Source organism: Gobius niger, assembly GCF_951799975.1.
Source record: "Gobius niger genome assembly, chromosome: 2".
NCBI classification, from domain to species: Eukaryota; Metazoa; Chordata; class Actinopteri; order Gobiiformes; family Gobiidae; genus Gobius; species Gobius niger.
The window spans coordinates 28424063-28434140 of NC_136853.1; the positions used below are offsets into that span (position 1 = coordinate 28424063).

At 44.5% G+C, this 10078-nt stretch overlaps 1 protein-coding gene across 7 annotated transcripts in view; it reads left to right on the top strand.

The window, feature by feature from the left end:
* Positions 1 to 9810, top strand: part of shank3b (SH3 and multiple ankyrin repeat domains 3b) — a 23029-nt gene extending 13219 nt beyond the window's left edge. For 3 of the 7 annotated variants that reach the window (XM_079551508.1, XM_079551512.1, XM_079551513.1), the window contains 21 exons: positions 1 to 10; positions 106 to 235; positions 340 to 377; positions 523 to 639; positions 723 to 800; positions 877 to 943; positions 1029 to 1245; positions 1316 to 1491; positions 1692 to 1805; positions 1940 to 2015; positions 2098 to 2180; positions 2278 to 2402; positions 2482 to 2614; positions 2755 to 2835; positions 3679 to 3696; positions 3991 to 4121; positions 4192 to 4285; positions 4707 to 5282; positions 5352 to 5636; positions 5736 to 7014; positions 7569 to 9810. The exon at positions 1 to 10 is cut by the window's left edge and continues 142 nt beyond it. In XM_079551508.1, the coding sequence (XP_079407634.1) occupies positions 1 to 10; positions 106 to 235; positions 340 to 377; positions 523 to 639; positions 723 to 800; positions 877 to 943; positions 1029 to 1245; positions 1316 to 1491; positions 1692 to 1805; positions 1940 to 2015; positions 2098 to 2180; positions 2278 to 2402; positions 2482 to 2614; positions 2755 to 2835; positions 3679 to 3696; positions 3991 to 4121; positions 4192 to 4285; positions 4707 to 5282; positions 5352 to 5636; positions 5736 to 7014; positions 7569 to 8163 (4423 nt within the window). In that variant the 3' untranslated portion in view covers positions 8164 to 9810. Of the gene's footprint in view, positions 11 to 105; positions 236 to 339; positions 378 to 522; positions 640 to 722; positions 801 to 876; positions 944 to 1028; positions 1246 to 1315; positions 1492 to 1691; positions 1806 to 1939; positions 2016 to 2097; positions 2181 to 2277; positions 2403 to 2481; positions 2615 to 2754; positions 2836 to 3678; positions 3697 to 3990; positions 4122 to 4191; positions 4286 to 4706; positions 5283 to 5351; positions 5637 to 5735; positions 7015 to 7175; positions 7196 to 7568 lie in introns of all 7 variants that reach the window. The other 4 variants (XM_079551514.1, XM_079551509.1, XM_079551510.1 and 1 more) reach the window with 4 other exon arrangements.
* The last annotated feature ends 268 nt before the right edge of the window (positions 9811 to 10078 follow it).

Sequence of the window (10078 nt, forward strand, 5' to 3'; positions counted from 1 at the left end):
AGCTCTCTCTGTGAGAAACTCGTATAACGCTTGAAGATTGATCACTTTTAGCGAGGAAATATAAAGTGACGATAGTGTTTAATTACGCTGTTTGCGTTCCCGTAGACATTACTGGACCTGGGAGCCTCTCCGGATTACAAAGACAGCAGAGGCCTGACTCCTCTCTACCACTCTGCCATGGTTGGAGGCGCCCCCTACTGCTGTGAGCTGCTATTACAGGACCATGCCGCAATAGGTAAGGGTCTCTGCCACAACTAGCTGTCACACACCACTACAAACAGACAATGATGCAAAGATATTAAAGATTATTTCCTGTTAACCCTTCCTTGATGATTTCAGGGATAACGGATGAAAATGGTTGGCAGGAGATTCATCAGGTGACAAGCACACGCATATAAATAACATGCAAAGCTTAATCACTTGAACTGATGAAGTCAACTCCGTGCAATTATGCGTGTGTGTGTGTGTGTGTCTGTGTGTGTATTTGTGTGTGTATTTGTGGGCGTCTGTGTGCGAGTTCAGGCGTGTCGCTATGGTAACGTGCAGCACTTGGAGCACCTGCTATTTTACGGAGCTGACATGGGCTCCCAGAATGCATCAGGAAACACCGCACTGCACCTCTGCGCTCTGTACAACCAGGTAATCAGAATCACACAACCACTGTTATTGCTGCAACTTCAGTCTTTGGCCTTATCAAAAGTAACATGAATACTTCTTTACAGGACAGCTGTGCCAGAGTGCTCCTGTTCAGAGGGGCCAATAAAGACGTCAAAAACTATAATAACCAGACGGCGTTTCAGGTAAAACAAATCAGAATTAGGTTAGTTAGGAGCAAAACTGCTTCAAGGCTCAAAGTTGCACCATGTTTATCTGAAGGTGGCGATCATTGCTGGTAATTTTGATCTGGCTGAAATCATTAAGATCCACAAACCCTCTGACGTTGGTGAGTCCATGTTTGGGGTGTTTTCACAGTAAACGATCCGCTCGCATTTTGATTGACAGTGTTCATATGTGCGTTTGTGTCCAAGTAGTCCCCTTTAGAGAATCTCCCTCTTACACAAAGAGGCGTCGAGGCGGTGGCACCAGGACTGGGAACGGGCTGTCGTCTCCTCGCTCCCTGATCCGCTCAGCAAGTGATAACGCTTTGGAAAGTCCCGCCTCTTCACCTGGACCCTCTCTTCAGAGCCTGGAGACGCATCACGACGGACACACTCACTCGCTGAGGCGGCACACGCGCAGACTTAGGTAGATACCGGCCGTTTGCAGTCAAATGGCTGATACAATATGTGAGTTTCCTGTGTTTCTCTGTGTGCAGCCCAAGTGGAGGAGGGAATGTAGAGACGAGCCCTCCCTCTTCCCCGCCTCTGACCCCTCAGATGAGGAAGAGGCGTCTGTACAGTGCTGTGCCGGGACGCACTTTCATTGCCACTCGCTCTTATGTCCCTCAGGGAGCTTCAGAAATCCAGCTACACCGAGGGGAGAGGGTCAAAGGTCCATTCTGCTCTCTGCAACTATCATTTAAAGCATTTTCAGTTTAGTTAAACTTAAGTATAGCAAAACATATTCATGCTTGTTAAATGTATACAGTTTTTATCCAATCATTCTTCCATATTAGGCAATTCCTTGTAAATAAAAAAGTAAAGTCCCTAAGCATTGAAGAGATCTTACCAAGCTTTTATGTGGACTTGCAGTACTGTCTATCGGTGAAGGAGGATTTTGGGAAGGCACTGTTAAAGGGCGCACTGGCTGGTTTCCGGCTGACTGCGTGGAAGAAGTACAAATGAGACAGTACGACCCCAGACTTGGTAAATGTCAGCTGACATACTTTAAGGTTCAGCCACTTCACAATTTAAAATGTGGTAGATGTGCTTTGCAGACAATAAAACTCCAATAATGCAACTGTCACACTGTAAAATGTGTTTTGTTTTGTTTTCTTCAGAGACAAGAGAGGACCGGACCAAAAGACTGTTTAGACACTACACTGTTGGGTCCTATGACAACTACACCTCCTACAGGTACACTGACAAACACGTAAAGAGTCAAATAAAGAGTGAGTAACGCACAAAAACACTGATTTGTATTTTGTTGTCATCTTAGTGACTATGTGATTGAAGAGAAGACCGCAGTTTTACAAAAGAGGGAGAGCGAGGGATTTGGCTTTGTCCTCAGAGGAGCTAAAGGTAAAGTTGCAGTGTCGTGTGACGTGTTTGTTCACACACTTTAAAACGTTATTTAAGCTTTTATTTATTTATTTATTTATTATTTTTCTAAACTCAGCTGAAACGCCTATTGAAGAATTTGCACCTACCCCTGCCTTCCCTGCACTGCAGTATTTGGAGTCAGTTGATCAGGGAGGGGTGGCATGGAGGGCAGGTTTAAGGACCGGAGATTTTCTTATTGAGGTAACAGTTATTCAAGAAATTGAAAATAATAAAACTCTCTTTATGGACTAAACTGCATAAAAGGTGTGTCTATGTGCAGGTAAATGGCGCTGATGTGGTAAAGGTGGGTCATCGCCAAGTGGTGTCTCTGATCCGTCAGGGAGGAAGCCGTCTGCTCATGAAGGTTGTGTCTGTTTCCCGAAAATCTGAGTCCAACTTGCTCAGGAAGAAAGGTGCGCACGAACATCTAATTCTGTGAATATTTATTTAATTTGCATGAGATTAGTGCATTATATTAATATTATCTATTAATATTCCAGTTTATTTTTAGTCTCACTGATAGTCACTAAGGCTTGCTGTTTGTGTGTTGTAGCTCCGCCTCCTCCTAAAAGAGCCCCCAGCACCTCTTTGACCCTTAGATCTAAGTCCATGACTGCTGACCTAGAGGACATAGGTAAGGCAAATACATACTTTACCCTCTACACCAGGGGTAGGCAACGTCAGGCTCGGGGGCCAAATCCAGCTCTTCAGTGTATATTCCTTGGATGATTTTGAGAAATTCGATTGCACATGACATAGATCTAAACGCCTGTAACTAGGGCTGGACTCACAGCCGCCCTGGGGCAGACTGAAGGAAGCGAGGCTGCCATCAGCACACACTACATTCATACTAGCCTATTATGCATGAACTCGGGATTTTCTAGCTGTGAAGCACAGTGCTAACCACTGCACCACCGTGCCGCCCTCATTATAAGACAATATCTGGAACTCAAGGAAGCATGCCAACGGAGGGATATTAAAAAACACCAGAGTAAGGGTAAAATTACATTCTGAACCACGTGCAACTACAGCAAAAAATTTTATTGTGGGCCAATGTGGGCCTGTTCTCGCATCTGGTCTGACCGGCTCAAAAGTGCGTCTGAGGTCGGACCACCAGGAAAATGAAAGTGAAAATATAATCAATCCTTTTGAAGATCTGGGTAAGATTCTCAGATTATCCTGTTTAGTCTATGTGAAGAATGAAACATTTCTTTGTAGGCAGCAACACTTGAGATCCGGTCCTGTTGAGCACTCCAGCTTTTGTCAAGGACAAAAAACGGCCCATGACCAAGCAAACTTGACTATCCCTGCTGTGTACAATAATTTTAAGTCTGTGTAATATATGCTGTAATATTTCAACAAAAGGTTTTGGAATGATCACTAAGTCAGATTCAGATACCTTTTCAGTATTGCACACCTTTGCACAGTGCAAAAACAATAAAGTACTATTGTGCTGTGATCCTTGCTCTTTCTGCAGCCAGGAGGCGCCGCTACGGTGAGTCACAAGGTTCTGGTGCACAAGATTTTGTGTGTCTTTATGTGTCGATCATTTTATTTGTGGCGTACTTTGTAATATTATTGTCTTGTAACTCAAAGGAAGACTGAAAAGGAACACATTCAGTTCCCCTCTTGCATGTTGTTTAACTTTTATTTTCTATTCTGATTTTTTTTTTTTTCAGAAGCAAAACTTTTCTCGTGTTTGTACTAATCTGTGTGGTTGTGCCAGTCTGTGGCATGTGTCTGATAATATTTACAGTGCAGCTAAAATGCATGTGTTGTTTGTGTTCAGAGAAACTGGATGAGATGTTAGCAGGAGGTTCTCAAGAAGTTGTTCTCAGATCCCGACCATCAGACGACTTTAGAGCAGCTACAGTCAAACAGAGGCCGACTAGCCGGAGAATCACTCAGGCGGAGATAAATGTAATGTGTTACCATCTGTTACATATAGCACAGTTAATGGATCCCTGACTTCATTGTTCTATTCATTTAGGCATTGTTTGAACGCCAGGGCTTGGTTCCCCCCTCACCCCCAGAGAAAAGCATCATGCCTTTACCAAGAGGAATGTCCAGAACTAAAAGCTTCGGTAAGATACTATACTGCGCAACACAGTTATATTTCTTGTACATGTTGTATATTTAAAGTTGTTTTTTTAATCAAACTGGGCGAACATTAAAGTGATAGTCTGTAAGATTGCAAAATAAGGCGATAGATAGTAATTTCAAAAGTTAACAATCAATTTCCGCCATCCCCTCCTGATTGGACCAGAGAGCCACTCCCAGTTTGCAAAATGAGGAGAGCGAGAATAAACTTTCAAAAGTAAACAATCAAGCTCAATCCCCCTTCTCTCCTGACAGGAAAGCTAGTCTCATAGTTCAAAGTGATGGCACCAGGAATTCAATCTATGAAAGTTTGTAAAACATGTAAACTTACAGATTATCACTTTAACCCGATGGCACATCATTTTGCGTGTATTGAAAAGACAGATGACGTTGATATGACCACAGGTACTCCTGAGGATGACCGGATCTCTGCTTTAATCAACGAGAGCCGTTTTCCTCGAAGCTCATCTTTAACGGACAGCTTTATCCCTCCTCCTCCTCAGACCGCCCCTCCTCCCCCACCCTCTGCCTCCTCTATGTCCTCACTGTATATCCTCGAGTCTGGACCACCTCCATCTTTCCTTCCACCGCCTCCTCCAGCCCGAGGGGAAGGGCTAGCTCGATCCAGCTTTAAACCAGGGACTGAACCAAGACTTCCAGAGCTTTGCGATTCTCCAGCAAGAAGCCACGCCCATGCAGAGCGGCAGAGGAAAGCCAGGTCCATGATCATTTTGCAGGACACTCCGCCACCGCTGCAGTCTGATGCACACCCTGCTGCTCCACATGCTCTTCATACCGCCACACATACCTCCACTCTTTCCTTGCACAGCACGAGTCCTGTTCTTGGACACTCACCATTGCAACGCCGGCGAGGACGAGCTATAGAAAACCCTTATGCAAATGTAGGACAGCAAGCTCCCCCTTCAAAACCCCAAAGAAGGAAGTCACCTTTGTTAAAACAACTTCCTGTTGAGGAACAAGGTTAGAAATGTTTGATTTGTCGTGAAACAATTTATGTTAGCCTACACTAACTTTGTTGTTCTCACTTAGGCCTTGGGGTCAAAGATCATGATGGCAAACAGGAAGGGAGTAGCAGTCCCAGCAGGGCTGAGTTGTATCAGCAGCAGGTCCTATCTGAGCGTGCCCGAGTCCAAGGCCGAAGGTCATCCCTTTTCCTGTCCGTGGAAGGGGCAGGCTCAGATAACCAGCCACCCCTTCTCCTGACTCAGAGTCACTCAATGGATGACCTCGGCGAGCTTCCTCCTCCGGCGCCTGTCCTGTCTCCCTCACCAACACCCCACACTTTCCTCCACCCCCTCACGGGGAAACCTTTGGGTCAGTGGGATCAAATAAAACTTTGTTTAATCTGTTTTTCATACTGTGAGTGGAAAATATTTTTAAGTGCGTAAATAATTGTGAATCTTTTATCTTTAGATCCCTCTTCTCCATTAGCCCTAGCTCTTGCTGCAAGAGAACGCGCCCTAACTGCTCGCACACCTAGTCCTGAACCAAGAAGCAAACATGCCTCTGCCTCCACAACCCCTATCCCCACCCCAGCGGCCAGTCCAGAAGGTCGACACAAACGCACCCCAATCAGCACGCCACAGAGCAGCCCTGAACCCCGTTCTAAACGCACCACTCCCCAGACAAGTCCTGAACAGAGAACTAAGCGTGCAACCCCTCAAACCAGTCCTGAACTAAGGCATAAACGCATAACCCCGCCCCTTTTCCCTGATGGACAGGTGGAGCGCCCAGAAACTGAGGGAGGGGTTACATCTCCAGCTGCCCCCTCTCTTGAGCGCTGGAGACCCTCCCCCTTGCCAAATCTAGCCAATGAGAGTCACAGTGCTTTGATTGAAAGGCGTAGGAGCCTGACAGTGGGTAGCTCCGAGGAGGAAGGCGGGGCCTACACAGTGACTCTGCCTCCTGCTCTTTTATCATCCAGTGATGAAGAGACAAGGGAGGAGCTGCGGCGAATTGGACTTGTAACTCCACCCCCTGGCTTCAGCAATGCCAATGCTCCTCCACCCCCATCCTCCCTGTCCTTGGTGCCCCGGCGGTGTGCAGAGGGAGGTGCTGGAGAAGCTGGTCCTGACTCTTTGGGAAGGCGTGGAGATGAGGAGAATGGTGAAGAGCGTCTACAAGATGGTTCATCATCACCCAGCTCACTGCCACCCTCCATCACTTTAGCCTCACCCACTGCCCCTACTTCCCCCTCATCCCCTCCAGCTACTCACACCTCCTCCGCTGCCACGTCCCCTTCAGCACTCAAGCCTCGCCTCCGCTCCCCTATTGGTAGGGGGCGGTCTTCTCTGCGCGATCCTCTATTGAAACAGTCATCTGACAGTGAATTGTTGCCCTCAGCAGCATCCTCACCATTGTCCCCCCTGTGCTCCTCTCCCACTGGTGGATCTGGGCGGTATCTTTTCCAGAGGAGGTCCAAGCTGTGGGGAGGGTTCGATGATAGGGCAGATGAACGAAGAGGATTCAGTCCAGATGACGGTGTACGGCCAGCGGCGCTGGGAGGCCAGGGATCTGGATCAGCTGTAGATCTTACAAGCCGCTCGGCATCAGCTCTAGAATTAAGTGGTCGAGCGGGATCTGGCCTGGATCTGGCCAATCGTTTGCAGCTTTTGAACAAGGACAGTCACTCTCTGGGAGAGGAGCCCAGTCCCCTCGACCCTGGCAGGAGGTCACCTGTGGGAGGTGCCAGGTATGGCACGAATACATTCAGCATGTAATAGTTACTAGAATATCAAATTAATAGACTAACCACCACAGTTACACAAGTCACACGTACACATTTGTTTTGTGCTATACAAATATGTTTTTAGAAGAAAACCATATTCACAGTGTTATGTTGTTTTGTTCCAGATTTGTGGACAGTCATAAAAGTAGGTTTTATCTTAGTAATCGTTCGTACAAAATGATTAATATAGCTAACAGTTATGAGCTAACATCTCCACTGCACTGTACTAACTTCTAAAAACCAATATCCCTACTCACTTGTTTTAAGCAACAGGAACTTAATGATCTGTTCACAGACAGAATCGTGTCCACTACTTGGCCCTAAACACCAGTAATTTCCACTTGGAAGAATTTGCTTTTTAAAAATATGTTTGTTAAAAAAAACACTGTCTGTGATGTGTGACTTCAGCTCAGGGTTGTTGTGTTCCTGTCGTGAAACAATGTTTTTGCATGTTTTATCTTGTTCAGGTCTAAAGCTTATATTCATATTAATATTGTTTGACCTTCGATTTGTTACAGGTTGTTTTCCAGTTTAGGTGAACTTCACACTATTTCTCAGCGAGGATTCGGAGCCAGTTATACAGTACGACCAGGCAGCCGCTATCCTGTCACCCGCCGTAGCCCGTCACCATCTCCTTCCCCTGCTGAAAGAGCCATTGGACTTGCCACATCTCCCACTACTTGTCCAGAAAGGCCAGACCTCAGTTCAGGTCGAGGTCTCACCATCCTGAAGTCATCCAGCCTGAGTCTGCCTTCAGAACCAAAAGAAGTTCGTTTTGTTATGAGGAGTGCCAGTGCAAGGACCCGCTCCCGCTCCCCTTCACCCTCGCCACATGCCTCTCCTTGTCCCTCCCCAGTTCTCAGTGGGCCCCTGCTGGCTCTTCGGCCATGGAGGCAGCGGCCCCTCAACTTGTGGAATAAATATGATGTGGGTGATTGGCTGGAGAGTGTTGGGCTTGCTGAACACCGCCAGCGCTTCCAAGAGCACGAGATTGAAGGCTCCCACCTGCCCGCCCTCACCAAAGAGGACTATGTGGAGCTGGGGGTCACCAGACTGGGACACAGGATCAACATCGAGAGAGCTCTACGACAGCTATTGGATGGACCAACTTGACCCTCAACCTCTGACCAAAATGACCTTTAGACACCCTAACTGTGATATCAAATCCTTACTTTTTTGGTCAGACATTAGGAAATCTCTTTTAATAGTATATACACATAAACATTACTTAAATTGTTCTCTTGTATTCATTTAGCCGTTTTCTGTGGCTATTACAGAATCTCAAACTGGCAAAAATTAACAAAAAAAATTACAAACTATTCATATTACTTTCACACATTGTATTACATAATTGAGAACATTTAGTTATGTACTGGGTATGTGGTAAAAGATGGATGGATTTAGATGCGTTTAACTAAACTGAATCTCTAAATGGCTCACACTATTTGGTTATGGATTGGGGAAACAATCCCAGTTAGAAGAGGGAACTACTTGTTTTTGTGGCTTGATTGTTTGTAATATCACAAAACATTTTATTATTAGTTTATATATCAATGCAAATGATTTAGTTAATAAATAAGAAGTAATAATATGTAGTGGTGATGAGTAACAATTTATATATGGCGATAAGTTTTAATTTCTAATGATTTGGCAATGAGTTGAATTTCAAGCTCATCTTTATGAGGATTGAAATTCACAATGATTTGTCAATGAGTGTGACTTTGTGCTGTGTTTCAGGGAGAGCTAAAGTTGAGCTCCAACTATAAACCTCTCTGGTTTATAACCTGCTTATTGAGGGCTCACTGTACAAGGTGCTATTTGTTTGAAGCCATTTGTACAGAAAATAGTGTTTTCCTTCCCCTCAGTGATTTTTAGGTTGAATGTCAGTCGTATTTCCGTTTCTTCAAACTTAGCAGTAAAAGATGACTAAACAACTTTGTGCCATATACGGACCCACCGCCATAAATTGAGCTTCCTTAAACCACTTTACAAAGGCCATAAGAAAACTCCTGAGTTACAACAGTCCTTAGGCCACAGAGAATAAAATAAAGATGCTATTATGAAAATGTTTCATATGGTTATGTATTCCAACTTCCCGATACGGTATTGGTCCCAGGGGCCGGGGACTTGGATGAAACAGAGAACGTCAGGTGTAGTATAAAAAAAATATATAACATTTAAGTTTAAATTGTTGTTATGGATAAATGCTTATAAAACCGTGCAATATATATTTTTTCTACATTGTCTCCAACAACAGAGGGTTGCCTTACTAAACATTGTCCCTCTGTAGTAAAGATAAATTTGAAAGATATTCCTACACCATTCAACCAATTTTAATTTTACGACACAGTTTACAGTGATCCTAAAAGCACAATCAATGGTTCTGCGCCTGCATTGGCCAGAAACCTACACTTATCAGACTTTATTACAACGGCGTCCCACAATCACAGTTTTACAACTTCATCAAGATGCCTTTTTACTGGGGAAAGAAAACCTATGACAGGAATTCAAAGAACTAGAGGATGTATAGCCCATTAGTCTATGATAAATAGTTTAGCAAAATGTAGCTATCATGTAACATAAAATGTGGTAGACAAAGTTTATACGATGATATATTAGCAGTCACTTTAAAAGGAGTCCTAGTGTGGACCAGTGTGAAAGGCAAACCAAGAGGAAAATAGACAAAGCCAAAATAACAGTGAACTTCAAATCATATTAGTTATTTTTTCTGATGGAATGTGTTCTTTGTGGAAAACGAAACCTAGGACTCAGGTCACTAAAAGGTCACACACCGTATTCTCCGGACTATAGATACAGACGGCATGGCGTCATAGAAGGGGGCGTGGCCTTGCCGAGGGGGAAAACAGAATATTTTGGGAAACACAACACAACACTCTTTTTAACCATTTTCTGGCAAAATATAAACTTATTTATCACATACAAATAAAGTCGACCTAAAATAAGGTCCATATGGATGTTTTTTCACAGCAGATTGTTCAGTAGAAGCGAAAAAATGGCAGTCATAGCA